The sequence below is a fragment of the Microtus pennsylvanicus genome, chromosome 12 (assembly GCF_037038515.1).
Source record: "Microtus pennsylvanicus isolate mMicPen1 chromosome 12, mMicPen1.hap1, whole genome shotgun sequence".
NCBI classification, from domain to species: domain Eukaryota; kingdom Metazoa; phylum Chordata; class Mammalia; order Rodentia; family Cricetidae; genus Microtus; species Microtus pennsylvanicus.
In genome coordinates this window covers 44,846,145-44,862,500 of record NC_134590.1, presented here as the reverse complement: position 1 = coordinate 44,862,500, position 16,356 = coordinate 44,846,145, and the positions used below count along the sequence as shown (strand labels likewise).

The window sequence follows — 16,356 nt, the reverse complement described above, 5'->3', positions numbered from 1 at the left end:
AAGAAATGGAGAAATCTAATTCACCATGTTTTCATTGAGCTTCTCATTAGTGTTAGTAAGGGGCTCTTGAGAGGAATTAGATGAAGTCCAGAACAATTACGCTAATGACAAGGATGTCTGGAAATTACTGTGGGAAATGCAATATCTTTTTAAATTGTATCTCTCACTTTTATTTTTATGTCTTTAATTATGCTGTGATATCTTCAAAAGTAAGGGAAGATATCTTATTTTTATTTTTAAGCCCAGAAACTGGCATGTAGAAAGGACTCAATTAATTATTGCAAGAGCAATACAGATGAATGGAGCATAAATGCTCCTAGAAGAAATGGTGGGGGAGTTAGGAAGTTGTGTAGCACTCAGGGTGGGGAGATGAAACCCAGTTTCCAAGTGCAGGAGCTTTTTAGATAAGTAAAGGTGTCTAGGTTGGGTGAGACTGGCATTTGGGAGAGTTGGAAGTTTCTGAATGAGTATTACTACTATTACTATTATTGTTGTTGTTGTTATTGTTGGTGGTGACCACACAGAGCACGAGGGCTTGAGGTGTTCTCAGGAGGGGAAGGCACAGGATTGTTTCCAGAGCACACTCATGCCTCTTTAATCAGGAGAGATGGGGTGAGGCTCTTCCTATACTTGATTTTACTTCTTACATCCCACGGGATCGTCTGTGATTCCACAAGCTGTGCAGAAACTGAGCCCCGGAAGCCTCAGCCCTACATAAAGAACTACAGGCAACTGAAGAATGCTGAGAGCAGGTGAGATGGTTTTCCTCAGGGAAGAGCACACCAAATGATTATCCAGTACCAAGTTGTCAGCCCTGGAAACATGCTTACAAGTAACATTCTACAGACTGAGCAGGTTATAGTTAGGAATATATATATTTGTATGTATACAGAATATGTGAATATATATTTATGTAGCAGCTATTAATAAAAAAAGAGACCATAAATTTGAAAAACAGCAAGGAGAGGTATATGGGAAGGATTGGAGCAAGGAAGGGAAAGGGGTAATGATGTAATTATAATCTGCAAAGAAGGAAATAATTAAAAAAGCACTTAGGAGTTACAAGCAAATGGAATTGAATTTTCCAAAGTGGAACAGTTCAGAAACTGTCAAAGGTATTATAATTCATGTGTATTCATGTGTGCTGTTATTCACAGAATTCATGTTACCATTCAAAAATATTTGGAAGATACTTTATCAAAAAATAAGTAACATTAACTAACATGTCCCTTCAAAGAAAGCCATTAAAGCCATTATGTGTAGTGATGAAATTCAGGCTCTGAATTAAAATGTGGCATTGGGAAAGTGTGCCTGCCACTGTGAGTTTAATGACTTCCCAATATCTAAAATATTATTTGTGGGTAATATCCATGGTGGTGTTAAGGAATATTACTTTTTGATGTTCAATGACTTGTCAATCCCTTGACTTCATTACCCAGTATTTGACCATACATGATGTTACAGAATCATATGCAGGGAACAGACTCAAGTTCAAGGTGGACCAATGCATTTTTATGTTAGAGACTGGAGAGTTTATTGATACCACATCCCACATCACAGTCTGGTATTGGTATGTGAACATAGTGAGAAGTAGAGGTGTTGGAGCCCTTTTGGTGCCCCTGCAGTGCGTGCTGATTTCCCTTCCAGGAGCATGTGGCCTCAGCTCCCCTCCCAGCTGCAGCTGCTGCTTTGCTTCTCCAGTTTCCTTTACTCGCCAAGATCAGAAACTTTAGATTGTTCGTAGTTAAGACTTTGAGTTTAGGACTACTCTAGTGGGAGAAGACTGTGTGCATGTGTCCATGTGTTTGCACATCTGTGCACTGGAAAGAGAAAGATGGTGTTTTCAGACCAGCAGAAGGGTGATGTCACCATCAGCATGAAAGGATGAAGAGTGTTCCCAGGGTCAAGCTCTGAGTTTCCCATCCACTGTTTTGCTAGAGGAATATATTCTAGTTCTTTTTGTGAGCCAGAGGCATTGGGTTTCAAGAAAACTAAAGTTCTGGCTGCAGATCTTTAAAAAAACCCATCTTTCTCCAAGACTTATATCTTCTTCCATGAAAATCTGTTAAAGATATCCAGTTTATGACCACCTGGGCACACCTTATTTTATAACATACCATTACTTTATATTGAACTACATAGCTTAAGAATTACTTTGATAATTTTTTCCTCGATTGTCATAATAACTTAGTTTTGCTCCCCCCCCCCCCCGTTAAATAAAGAAACAAACGCAGAGATGTTAAATGGTTTAATCAAATTAATAAGTAAGTCTGGGAGATAATTTCAGCTCTCTGGTGCCAAACCCATTCTTATGCCTCCCAAGTGCTTTTTAAACTGTGTTCTATTATATCCAAGCCTAAAACAGACAATTTAGCAGCTGTGTTAAATAACTCCTCAAGCGCATTGAGCACCAAAAACGTTTAGTGCGTAGTCTGCATTGCTCCTGTAAATGCCTGCATTTCCGTGTGTTTGTGTCTGATGCATCCCAAAAGTGAAGGATGTGGCTGCAGCTGTTGTGCAAGGCAGGGTGTTGGTCAGGGAAAGCACAAGCGCACATGTCACCAGGCTGCTACTGTAGCCTACTGCCGGGGAGCAGCACACCAAGCAGAAGGAATACCATGACATACACTTGAGCCGTTGGGGCAGAAGCCTTAGTCTGATTTCTATGTTATTAATAAGGGAATTTTGGATTTATCCTAACAATTTATAACCACTTATCTGTCAATTTCCTGTAATACTTTAGTTTGGGAATGTGATAGATTGCATGTCATCAAACCGGACTCTCTGAATGTGGCTGATAATGAGGGCGGACTGAGAAGCCAATAATAATGACACTGGATTTTGATTCTACTGCATGTACTGGCTTTTTGGGAGCCTTGTCTATTTGGATGCACACCTTCCTAGACCTGGATGGGGGGGAGCTTGGACTTCCCACAAGGCAAGTCTAAGTTTCTATAACATTTTAAATACCATATTTCGTAGATCTTTGAAATGTTGAAGATATATCTAAAAACCTAACTAACATAATTAAATGTTTGATTATTATAGAGGACTATCTATTAATCTATATTTCTTAATTATACATTACATTTTAAATGAACTACACAAATATAATAACTTAATAAGAGCAGAAATACATAGAAACAGTATAACAAATCAACCTTAAATTTGTATCAATAGACCAAGACCCATACCAATGCAAAGTATTCATCTCTATGTCATATCCCCTTTAAATGACAACAAAAACCTACAAACAATCATTGTAGGAATTTGAGTGTTGTTTTCTCCAAACTGCTTCCTACTGTTTGTTGGTTGATTTTTTAGGGTTCATGGAGACCTTTCAGAGGGGGTCTTGTTCCATCAAATCACATTAGTCTGGAAGGAATCCACAGGTTCTCATCTTCTGGGAAAACAAAAGTAGAACCTCTTTTCCAAGGCAACATATTCTTAGACCCAAATTCTGAAGTCAAGATACCTTTATGTCGGTTTAACTTAGCAGTTCCCAGAATCAAATGTCTCTCTGCAGTCAAAAAATTCAAAGAAAACATAATATACATAATTTAGACTTTCTGTATATTTTCCATCTTTACGTGACTTATTTTTATTTACTCTTAATCTATGACTGTCTGTACTCTTTTATATTACTTTTACTGTCTCTAAAGACTTTGTTGTATTTTACTCTCTTTCTTCTGTCTCCCAAGACTACATACATTTTTAACTACACTGTGTCTCGTTTAGAGGTCTTTTATGTCTGAATCTGTCCTATTGTGTCAGAAAATCTTTTTCTGACAAGGAACATTTTAAAATGGTAAGCAGTGTGGTTGCAGCAACCCCGGCTGCTATCTCTGCCTCTCTTGACCTTTTGATATGGCGGATGTACATTTACTGCCAGCTCTTTGAGCCATGTTCACTGCCTCAGCTCCAGAGACACAGTGAGTCTATGTCGCCATTAAGCAACTTGTAACATGCTCACAAACTCCATTAAGTGCTCTATAACAGGACCAACAAGAACCAGGAAGCTGATTCTTAAAGGAGCTGTGTAGTTTTTGCTGCTAACGCTGAGTCAAGAAGCCTTCTCTTAAAGGAATTGTGCCTCTGCTTGCCTCTAACAAAGAGAGCCCACCTCAGAAAATGCTGCTACCAAGAGGCTGTGCTTAACTCTTTCTTTTGTGTCTAGAATTCCTTCCCAAGCTCTCTTAGGTTTTATGTGGATATGGTTGGCCCACATTGGCACCATTTGTAAGCTGAGACTGCTCATTCATTTTCATCCAGCCCAGACCCAAATAATCACACAGAAGCTATATTAATTACAATACTACTTGGACTATTAGCTCAGGCTTCTCATTAACTAACTCTTACATCTTAAATTAGCCCATTTCTATTAATCTGTATATCACCATGAGGCTGTGAGCTACTGGTAAATTTTAGGTTCTGTCTCCTTTGGCAGTTACATGGCAACTCCCTGCCTACTCTCTCTATATATCTCTTCTAGCCTGGCTATATTCTTCTAAGCCATTGGCTGAAAAAGCTTTGCTCATTAGCCAATAAAGTAACACATATACAGAAGGACATCCCACATCAAATTTGGTTTGTACCATGTCCAGCGGGGCTCTGGGAATGGATCTCACTGGGGCAATGAGGAGATGAAGAAAAGACAGACAGGCAGACAAATGGACATAAATCTTTGATCTGGTAAACTGGACTTTCTGCTAGAGAAACCTCAGGCTCTGTCCCTGCCCCCACCCTGACCCCAAGATCAGTATGCTTATTATTATAGAGTTGAACAGAGAGATAGGGTTATTGCATATAGATAATCTAGGAGGCAGGGTTTATGGTATATAGCTGAACCAATGAGGCATATTTATCTACTTTTGTAGGGAAGTGGTCACATGCACTCAGGAGTCCCACTCACTTGGGCTTCCTTTGCTCTCTACAAGCTTGCATTTAGTATAAAATCTGTCAAGGAGGTCTAGCAACATTGAAATAGTGAAAATGTTTGGAAAGAATAGCAAGCTTTTCTCTTTAAATTCTTTAAATGGTACTCTATAAATCATTTCCACATATAAGACAGAGAAGGGAAAGAAAAACAAGAGAAGCTAAATTTCCATTTGCCTTGGTCATTGTGAGTAATGAGCTGGAGGTTTACAGCTTTTAAAATACTCCTGGGAATAATGGACTGGAAATCATTCTACTCAGTTAAAAATAATTTTATGATGTTCCTTATTTATTTTGGGATAAAATTGGCTAAAAAGGTTAGAACATGGTTTGGTCAATATAATTTTGTCAAGCAGTAATTAATGTCAGAGTAATGTGTATGATACAAAAGTAGAGATTGGCCCTTGTCCTTCAGCTGGTAATTGGTCAGATAAGTGAAATGAGTGCTCTGGTATAGTCTCTGTGCTGCCACGGAGGATGTGGTGCTGTCTGTGCTAGGGGACCTGGGAAGGAGGCTTTGGAAGCTACTATAGATTGTGATGAGGGAGCATTTTTTTCCTAAGGAAATGACATAAACAAAGGCTTGAAGCCCTCAAGGTATTTACAGTTGTGGGCTCACTGGATATAATTTGCCATGACTAGTGTGTACCATGATGAGAAATTGAGGACATCTTTAGTTTGGTCAAGCAGTACCAGCATTAGATCCATAGGGATAAAGTAGATTTACATTGTAAAGGGATATGTATGCCTGTTGAAAATTTCAGACTCCTTTGTATGTCTGGAGAGCCACAGCCAGGGCATGTAGGCAGAGACTGTTTGTTTCCTGGCTGCCCAGACCTGAAATAATCACACAGAAACTGTATTATTATAAGACTGCTTGGCCTATTAGCTCTCACTTCTTATTGGCTAGCTCTTATTTCTTAAATTAATCCATTTTTATTAATCTCTGTATTGCCATGTGGTTGTGGCCTACCGGTAAGTTCCCATTCAGCGTCTGTCTCCTACAGTGTCTACATAGCTTCTCTTTGACTCTATATAGTAAGTATTGCACCTTGTGAGCTGGAGAAATAGTTCCGCAAGTAACAGGTCCTTACAACAGACCCGAGTTCAGTTGCCAGCACCCACATGGTAGCTCACAACTGTCCATGACTCCAGTTGGAGGGTTCCAATGCCCTCTGGTCTCCATGGGCACCAGGCATGGAGCACATGCACCTCTAGCTTGGAATTCCTGCCTTTCCCTATTCTGCACTGCAATAGGCTCAAAATAGCTTCTTTATTAACCAGTGGTATTTACAGCATACAGAGGGGAATCCCAAATCAAGGGCAGACTTATGTTTTAGGAAGAAAGCACTAGCAAGCAGATTGGAAAAGGAGATGTTGGTTCATTCATTCATTCATTCATTCATTCATTCATTCATTCAGTAAGCATGTATTATGTATGTTCTTTGTGAAAATAAGTATTTTAGGTTCACAGATAGCTGCTCTAGTAGTGCTTGACATTAAACAATGAGACATATACTTTTCCAGTAAACATAGGAAATGAATTGATTGACAGTATGCTAGAAGATAGTAAATGATAACAAAGAAGAAAAAGTACAGGACCTTGTGCATGCCAGGTGAGGAGTCCCATCTAAGATAACAACATGTCAAGTTCAGAGACTATTGTAATTATTCAAGTAAAAGTTGAGGCCTGGAACCATGACAACAGTTCAGTAGGTAAGAGCACTTATTCTTACAGAGGACCCGAATTTGGTTCCCAGCACCCATGTCCAGTGCCCACCACTGTCTGTAACTCCAGATCTGAGGATCTGACACCTTCTCCTTGTGTAAATTTTAAAGGGGGGAATAAGAGGCCTAGACTAAAGGTGAGACTTTAGAATGGAGAGAAGGGGTGTTTTGAAAGACATTTTTCCAAAAATGAAAGACATCTTTCATTTTTGAAGCTTTTTCATACAAACAAATGACAAGTCTGTAATGCATTGTTTCAAGGTGAATGACAAGCTACCATGGAAGTGGCTAGGACTGTCACAGCCAGACCCCTCCATTTGCCTCAGAACTGCAGCCAGGTCCTCCCTGGCCTCCCGATGTCTATGGTAATCAACTTCCTGCATATGTGTATCTCTTGTATAGCTTAGTCTTGCCAACTTAAAAACATGAATGCCTTCTAGCCTTTTTAATATAGGTTTGTTTACTTATCTGTGTGGTGTGTGTGTGTGTGTGGTCACATGTGTTTATGCTCATGTGTGTGTGCTTGGGCGCATGTGTGTATGTGGATGGCTGAGGTTGATGCCTGGTGTTTTCCCAGTCGTTCTTCACTTTATCTACTGAAGCAGGGTCTCTCACGTGAACCAAGCTCTTGCTAATGTGACTATTCTAGTGAGCTAGCTTGCTTTGAGATCCCTTGTCATTGTCTCTTAAGTCCTGGAAGTTTGAGCAGGCCACCATATCCGCCTAGATTTATGTGATGCTGAGGCTCCCATGTCTGGTCCTCACATTCTCACAACAAGCAGCACTCTGTTCGCTGCATCTTCTGTCCAGCCTCTTCCTTTCATTTGTCTCAGCGTTTCTCATAGCCTGGACTCAACTGACTATAAACTCTTAGTATAGCTCACCATGCTCTGCCCTTTGTATGTTTTCTCAATTGACAGCTGGACCCCAGGCTTCATCAGACTCGGGTATCATCCCTTTGGCACAGCTATTGGTAGTAGAGTGTTCTTTCATTGAGTAGCACATACTGTCTAGGTGTCTCTTCTGCAGAGTACAGCTATGTGTCTGTACAATGTTTAGAGTCAGCAATTCACTGGGGTTGCAAAATGGAACATTTTAACCAGATGTGTTTTAGTTATTAGCTGTAATGCTTTAGTTTTTAGGTCTGTGTTTCACTGAAATATATATTCATATACCACATATATGCCTGATGCCCATGGAGACCAGAGGGCATTGGAACCCTCCAACTGGAGTTATGGACAGTTGTGAGCTACCATGTGGGTGCTGGCAACTGAACTCGGGTCTGTTGTAAGGACCTGTTACTTGCGGAACTATTTCTCCAGCTCACAAGCTGCAATACTTACTGTATAAATGTTTCTTGTTTACTGTTTGGTTTCTGAGTTGCACAGTTCTTATTAGAAAGACAGCATGAGTGGGTTTTCTCTTTCTTACCAGTTCTCAAGGTAATGAGTTACTTCCGTGTGATCCACAGTTTCATTGCTCTATCTATGTTTTCACGTTAGTGTGCTCTTATTAGAAAAGGGAGCCCTGATTGGCTGCACTGCTCTAGTTCCTTTCTATCTCACACTGGAGCAGACCAGCCCCTCCAGGCTTTAGGTCCTGCTTTTCAATTAACTCATTAAATGTTCAGGGTGTATTTGTCAGCTGGTTGGAGGTTCTCTTTCTTCCCACACATGTCAGGTGTTCCTGATCTTGGGCTTTTCTGCACATAGGTGCTAACACTATTTAGGTCTCCTGGTTGCTAAGTGGTCACAGCCAGTTGTATTTTGGGTTTATGGTAGATATCACCTAGTTTTGCTATGTTTCCCCTAGCATGTTGGATTGTTATTAATTGGTCTGTTTTTCATGTGATAATAAATAAGATTTAAAATAGAAGTTTCAGATAGGAGAGATGACTCAGCAGTTAAGAGTGTACACTGCTCTTGAGAGAACCCAGGTTTGGTCCCAGCATCCATGTGGGGTAGCTCACAATGTCCTATAATTCCAGCTCCAGGGAGAGCTGACATCTATGCTTTCCACAGGCACCTGCACTTGTGTACACATCCTCCTGCACAGACAAAGATGTATAGCCACACCATTACAAATAATGCAAAAAGTCTTACTAACTGTTGACGGCCACCAGCCTCTTTCCAGAAGAGGCTGAGCCATGGAGGAGTTTAAGTGCAGTTGAGAATAACTAAATTGGAAACTTTTGAGCTGTAAGATCAGGTGGGTGAGTTTCTCTGAAGAAGATTTAAAGTTTGAAGAAAGGAGCAGGGGACGTGAGTGAGGGCAAGATTTGTTTTGGTGGGTTTGGCATGAGCATAAAATACCAGAAAGTAACAGAAATGTCCTGTTAAGAGCTTTGCTTCTAACCTTTCCCAGACAGAGCTATGTCATGAAACCCCTACACCTTGAGGGTGATCAACTCCATCGCAAGTAGGAAAAGAATACACTTAGCTTTCCAGCCTCATGGCTGAGGTACTGGCTGTAGCTATGTTTACTGCCAAGGTCCCTGCCAGCAAGCGAGCTTCAGCAGCCTGTGCTTGCAAACCGCATGAACCGCCTTTGTAAAAGAGTCAGAGTTTGCCCTGGCAGGACAGCCCAGAAAGCCGGCATTTTTAAACGGCGCAGCTTTTTTTCCTGCTACGGCTGAAAACCAAAAAGCATGTGTTCAGCTTTTCGTCAACACCGTTTAAGTGTTTTGTGGCAGGACCTCTTAATGAGCTGCAGGGTTATGCAGCTAAAGCTGAGTCAGGAAGCCTCTCTTAGATGAGGCGCTTGCTTGCCTCTGGCAAGCAGAGTAGACCAGAGAAATTGTTGCTATCCAGAAAACATGCTTTACTCTTTCCCAAGCTTTTTCAGGCTTTCTGTGGATTCAGTTGTCCACACGTATGGGCGCCATTTGTAGTAATAGGAGCGGCGGGGCTGCGTCCCCAACACCCCAGCCGCCTGCTTGGCTAGCTTATGCCCGAAATAACAACACACAAACTGTATTCATTTAAACACTGCTTGGCCCTCTAACTCTAGCCCTTACTGGCTAATTCTGATATCCCGATCAACCCATCTCTAATAATCTGTGAGCACCGGTCTTACCGAGAAGATTCTAGGTCGGAGCTTCATTGCGTGTGTCTGCCCGGGAGCGGGGCATGGCGTCTCTCTCAGGCGTCTGCTCCCGAGAGGAGAGCTGTAGAGTCTGAGCTCACTTCCTCTTCCTCCCAGCGTTCTGTTTTGTTTACTCCACCTACCTATATTCTAATCAACAAAATGGGCCAAGGAGTTCCTTTATTAGCCAATGACCTTCCTCCATCACATTCTGTTCTGTCTACTCCACCCACCTATGTTCTGACCTATCAGGCCAGCAGTTTCTTTATTAATTAACCAATGAAACAACAGATAGATAGAAAACCCTCCCACATCAGACCTTAGTGACAAACACAAATAAAGCAGGAGCTGTATGTATTTTTCATAAACAGGCACGACACTTGTCTGTTGAGCAGCAATCCAGATTGCAGGCATGTACATCAAGAGATCTGGTACTTTGGCATCTAGGTGGGGTACCATGGATTTAGGGTATAATGTGAGAATAGATTACTAAAACCTGAGCGTTTTTCTACGTGGGACTTTAGGTAAACATGCTAAGCATTTGTAAGATGTACATCCTTGTGCTTTGTGTATATTGGTGTGCACTCATGAGAGTAGTGAAACTTTCTCTATGGTGAGGCAGTCCAGGTGGGTCTGCGCTGTGATAACCTCCAAGTGCATTTGAAAACATCAGTGTTTCCTTCTACACATTTGTTGGATTTACACACGAACTCAAATGACTTGTAACTTTCCACTTCTCTTTTCCCTTTGTCTTCTTTTCCAAAAATCTAGGCCTGCCTCCAGAGACCTGAGATCAGACTTGAGTCACTCAAAGAAGATATTAAGGAATTCTTTAAAGTATCAGGTTTGTAAAGTCCCCCTATCTTTAAGCACCTTCAGACTTTGGGCTTCTTCCTCAAAACTGGTATAACTTGTCTGAGGGCTTCTGTTTGGAGAGGAGTGGAATTCACAATTTTTAATAAAATTGTACAAACACTCAAGGACACTGTAGAAATGGCTGCTTTGCAGTAGTCAGTTGCTTTCTTCCTACTCAGAACATGTCACACGTGTGGCAAATATATCCTTACATAGTAGCTGGTTGTTTTACTTCCTGCTATGATTCTTCTTCTTCATTTCCTTACTTTTCTATGCTTTTAGAAGAAAACAAAACAAAACAAAAAGAAAATCTTAAATTTTTTGGACAAGAAGGGATGACCTGGCATCAACACTTGCATGTGGGTGCTGAGCTATTAGATGGCAGCTCCTTGTAATATTCACTCTGCTTTTGCTGCTGACTAGTCAACAGAAACTGGTTCTGGTGCTCTGTCTCTAGTATGGACCAGATGGTTTCCTGTCCGTCTCCATGACACATCCATCATAGCATCAGTCCAAAGACGTTGGCATTCATTTGGCATGTTGACAGTGGAAGAAGGCATTACTCTTAACTCGAGAAAATGAGTCAATAGATTTACTTACATAGCAGTTAATGATCGACAAAATTCTTCCATAAATAACCATGATGTCAACATTTTAGTGAGTTAAATTTTATTAAGTTGGGGCTAGAGATATAGCTCAACAGTTAAGAGTACTGACTGCTCTTCCAGAGGACTCTGGTTTAGTTCCCAGCCCACAACAACCTGTAATTCTAGATCCAGAGGTTCTGATGCCCATTTCTGACGCTTGCAGGTTCATGCATAAATTTTGATGGGCATATATACATTCAGGTGCACACACACATAAAATAAATACATTTTGTAAGTTTAAAAAATTTTACTATGTTGTATATTTAAGACACTAATATTTATTTTTTTAACTGAAAAACAGGTTGGGAGAAGAAACTTCAGAATGCTGTTTATAGTGAACTGAATGTGTGAGTTCTTTTCTGTGTATTTTGAGATGCTGTTTCGGTTAAGTAGATTTCTTTTGTAAGTAGTAAAATTAGTGTTTCTGTCTATATGTATATTTTCCTTTCTCATTCGTATACTTACAGGGTTTCTAGTAAGTTAACACAAGTCACTACAGTCTGGTCTGAATAAATAATGATTAGGTGGTACTATCTATATTACCAAATTTGTTTATAGAGAATGTATCCATCCAGTGTAATTAGGTAATGGGATTTTTCTCATCATACTTATGTTCTTTTTATTGTTAAATTTTGAATATCATACTTCTTTCTGTTATTACAAACTGATCATTCTAAACATATCTTTTTCTTTGCAAGATTACTATTATTACTAAGAACCTAATGCTTTTATTTCCCCTGATTTACCATCAGGGTTTATTAAAGTGTAGAACTTTTGCTCTAAAAAACATATCTCCAAAGCCTGGTGATGGTAGTGCACACCTTTAATCCCAGAACTCAGTAGGCAGAGTCAGGTAGACCTCTGTGAGTTCAAGGCCAGCCTGGTCTACAGAGCAAGTTCCAGGACAGGCACCAAAACTACACAGAGAAACCCTGTCTTGAAAAACCAACCACAAACAAAAAAACAACCAAACAAAAAATATATATATATATACTTCAGAATGTCAGCTTAGTGGTTCATTCAACATCCTATTATTTGTTCTTTATTCATGGAGTGTTCACTGTGTGCCAGTGGGATGATTAGAACACTCAGCTCACCTCTGCTCCCAGGATGTGACACGCAGGCCTATGGAGTTCCTGTGTCTGCACTTCTGTTTTAGTTTCCCCTGCCTACCTCTATTATGCCCTGCACATGCCCAAGACAGTCCTTTAATAACCAATGGTATTCACAGCATACAGAGGGAAACCCCACATCACACACGCATGGAAACACACATAGAATTGGATTTTTTTAAAAGACTAGATAAAGTCTGTAACTCATAATGAGTACAGGGAGACTTTGACCTGAACTCCAAGATTTAGATAGTCTTAAAAATCCAGTCACATAGCTAGATCAGGGTTAGCAAGCTTGGTTGAGTCTTCTCAGATTGAAAGGTTGGATAAGGTGTTAAGAATACTCATAACGAATACTTGTAACTTGAGTAAAGCCTGGGAGAAGCTGAGGCTGTTGTATTAGACAGGCTCTGTGTCCAGGGGATGGCATATGGAGAATAGGGAAAATGTGTCGTCACTGATGTAAGCCAAAAGAAGAAGGTGGACGCAGAGTGTTCTGTTGTATCTGCCTTCACTTCTTTCTTTTTCTTTTTCTATTTTGACACAGGGTCTCTATTCCCTGTACTCAGGAGGCAGAAGCAGGTGGATTTCTGTGAGTTTCTAAGCCAACCTGGTATATATAATGAGTTTTATTATACTTTTCATTAGCATTAACCATTGGATAGATGAATAAAACAGGCAAAATGGGGGTTGCACTTGTTCGTGGACCTCCTCCCCCCACAAATGCTTAATTAAAGGCAAAATAAATCTTTTTAAAAGCAAAATGTAAGGAATGAATATTTGTTAGGTAATATTAAATAACTGATCTAAACACACAAGCACGCACACGCACATACATATACACACACGCACACACGCATGCATGTACACATGCACACACACGTACACACACGCACACACGTACACACATTCATATGCCTAATAAAGCTTACCTCATTTTCTATGTTTTAATAAACGCTTTAAAGATTTTAGGTTTGTATGAACAGAAAGTCTTCCACATTCTGTTACTGACATGAAATCTGCCACTCCAGCTCAGTTTGGTACTTCCCACTTCAGACTGCACACCTTGTTTCAATTTCCATTCATTTAAAATAATACTTGTTTGCTATTGTATTCACAAGTATCCCGGTTATATTGGAGATAATTTGAATTGCTGAAATGCTTACTTTGTTTCAGTGTCTTAAACACTTCATAGTCTTTGACTTATTTATGCATCAGGACCTAGATTTAATGCCCAGCACTCTTGCCCTAAAAGAATAAGAGAGAGAGAGAGAGAGAGAGAGAGAGAGAGAGAGAGAGAGAGAGAGAGAGAGAGAGAGAGAGAGAGAACAATCTTTATAGCTACTTTTAGAAATTGAATTCATATTATCAGCATTTTATGGAAGCATAATCTATCTGACATGTCCAATGTTTTGAGATTGAAATGTTCATACTCAACTACTCAATCAAGTTACAAAGAAATTGCAAGGAATCCAAAAATGTTTTAAGTAGTGCGGTGGTTTGAAAGAAAATGACCCCCATAGGCTTGTAGGGAGTGGCAGCACTATTAGGAGGTGTGACCTTCTTGGAGGAAGTGGTCACTGGGAGCAAGCTTTGGGGTCTCAAATGCTCAAGCCATGCTCAGTGTGACATTCACTGTGTGCTGCCTGCCAGGTACCTGAACACCATGCTTCCCACGATCTGAAACTCTAAGTCAGCCCCAATTAAATGGTTTCCTTTAAAAGAGTTGCTGTGGTCATTATGTCTCCTTATAGAAATAGAGGCCCTAACCAAGACAAGTAGGTTTATAATTTTTTCTTGAGTCATATTCATAGCTATATTTGGGCACCTATGGCTCATGGGATTCAGGTTGGTATGCCTAGACCATGTCTTAGTCTGTTTTGTGTTGCCCTTAGCAATTATCTAAGTGGTCTGCTATGATTTAAATGTCCCCTCCAAGTTTATGGGTGAAATGTATTTGCCACAGTAGCAGTGTTACCAGCTGAGACTCTTCAGAGCCATCAGGGCACAGGAGCCTTACTCACCCTTCCAAATTATAAAAGGCCAGGCTTTAGCTGTTTGTCCAGTGAGCCTCTTACCTTCTGTCTCTAGATGTTGGCACCTGGATATCTGACTTCCTAGGGCCTAGTACTGTAAGCCAGAATGCATCTGTTCTTAACTGATGACATTTTAGCTGGGCATAGTGTTGCACACCCATAATCTCAGCACTTGGGGGCAGAGGTGGGACCAGTTCAAGGTCATCCTGGTCACTATAGCAAGTTCCAAGCCTGCCAGGGATACTAAGTGCTACCCGGTGTGAAATAAAAAGCAAAAACATTACACATTACTAGAACGGTATAATTAAAACTTCTATTAGGTCTGGCATACACACCTGAACTGTTAACAGATATTCTATTTCATTTGTAGCATGGACTTCAGAGGTGAATTCTTACTAAGAGAATTCATTATTCTGAGCTCAAAATGCTATTTAGCTGTCTCTTTCTGCTCCTAGGTATCCATTGCCCAGTCATCCTTCTGCACCTCCCGAGCATCTCAAAGAGCCTTTGGTCTACATGAGGAAAGCACAGGTTGGCCACGTTCATTTCTGTTTTTTTCTCCCATGCCAAGCAATGAAATACGGAGTATATTTTTATTGGCACAATATATATTTGTTCATTATATAAAGACTGGGTAAGAATCTCTTAAGTATTGTTAATAATTCTTGCACACTCTGACTTTCTATTTTCAGTAATCAAGGTTTATACTTGTTTAACTTTAGTAATCATTGAAAACAGTACATAGAAATAAAAGGGTAATAAACCATACTGGCTTGAAGTTTGAAATAGGGTAAAAACTTCTATAACCATCTATTCCTCAGGGCCTGCGCATTTAAAAGAATGGAATATAGATGAACTAATGCATTAAAAACAAGCAAAAGGAAAAACTAAAACAAATTAAGCACAAAAACTGCTAGAAAATAACATGTAAAGTCACTGAGCCTGTCACATGTTCCCATCTCTCTAGCTGTCCTTCACTGGGCACAGCCATGCCTGTGGCCTTCCTTTGAGGGCTAGATGGGGCTGTGGGGCCATTGCAGCCAGAGGCTGGGGTCTTCTCTCCAGTGTGGCCTCAGAAATAGATTAAAATTTTTATTATGAAGCTTTCAAATCATTCCTGCAGAAATCCTTTGCCCTCATCCCTCTGCTCCATTGCTGTTGTAGAAAATGTTCTGCTGTGTCCAGTTGCCAGGTTCACAGTAGTATACATTAGCAAGAGTCTAACTTTTATTTTCATTAAAACCTCCTCCAAATCAGATGTTGATAGAAACAGTGTAACAAAAACCATGGAGATTTTGAAGAAATATGTAATATTTATTCTAGGTGGTATCTCTAAGGTCAGATAGTATTGAAGGCTTTTACGGGCCAGTCTTACAAACCTCCTCTCAGGGTTCAAAGGAGACATTACCATAAGCAAAGGAACTAGGATCTGAGGGCTAAGGAAACCAGCTCACCGGTTTCTTCTCATTATCTGCCATTTATTGTTCTCTCTGCTGCAGAGTTTCCAGCTTATATACACATGCAGACACAATCAGCAATTCTCTGGCAACAGCAAGGGCACCAGGCATGCATTTCTCAGGGCCATGAAAACAGATAAGGGCTCACAACGCAGGTGCCTGTATCTTACTTATTGGCTAAGTGGGGGCGTGACTTGTGAAACGCTTGGGCATATCTTAAGAGGCAAAACGGGTAAATAGAAGAAGGGACTATGATTTCTAAGGGGGGAGAAAGGGATTTTGTTTGTTAAACTACACTTGTGTGGTTAGTTAAGCTAGAAGTTTGTAAACAAATAAATGTAGAAAAGGGAAGAAAATACAGTAGCGCTGTGCACTTTCTAAGCACTTTCTTCAGCCGTGGCTTGGAGCTCAGCCTTGTGTCCAGGGCAACTGGGGTAATCTGCCAGAGGAAAATGGGTGGTGTTTGATCTGCATTAGCATTTTCACCAAGTGTTAGCTGATT

At 40.4% G+C, this 16,356-nt stretch overlaps 1 protein-coding gene across 4 annotated transcripts in view; it reads left to right on the top strand.

Moving 5' to 3' along the window:
• The window catches only part of Tbc1d19 (TBC1 domain family member 19), a 118,944-nt gene that overhangs the window by 9,387 nt on the left and 93,201 nt on the right, over positions 1–16,356 (top strand). For 2 of the 4 annotated variants that reach the window (XM_075943525.1, XM_075943527.1), the window contains exons 2-5: positions 10,519–10,591; positions 11,551–11,596; positions 12,909–12,953; positions 14,853–14,928. In XM_075943525.1, coding sequence (XP_075799640.1) covers positions 10,519–10,591; positions 11,551–11,596; positions 12,909–12,953; positions 14,853–14,928 — 240 coding nt within the window. The remainder of the gene's footprint in view (positions 1–10,518; positions 10,592–11,550; positions 11,597–12,908; positions 12,954–14,852; positions 14,929–16,356) is intronic. The other 2 variants (XM_075943526.1, XM_075943528.1) reach the window with 2 other exon arrangements.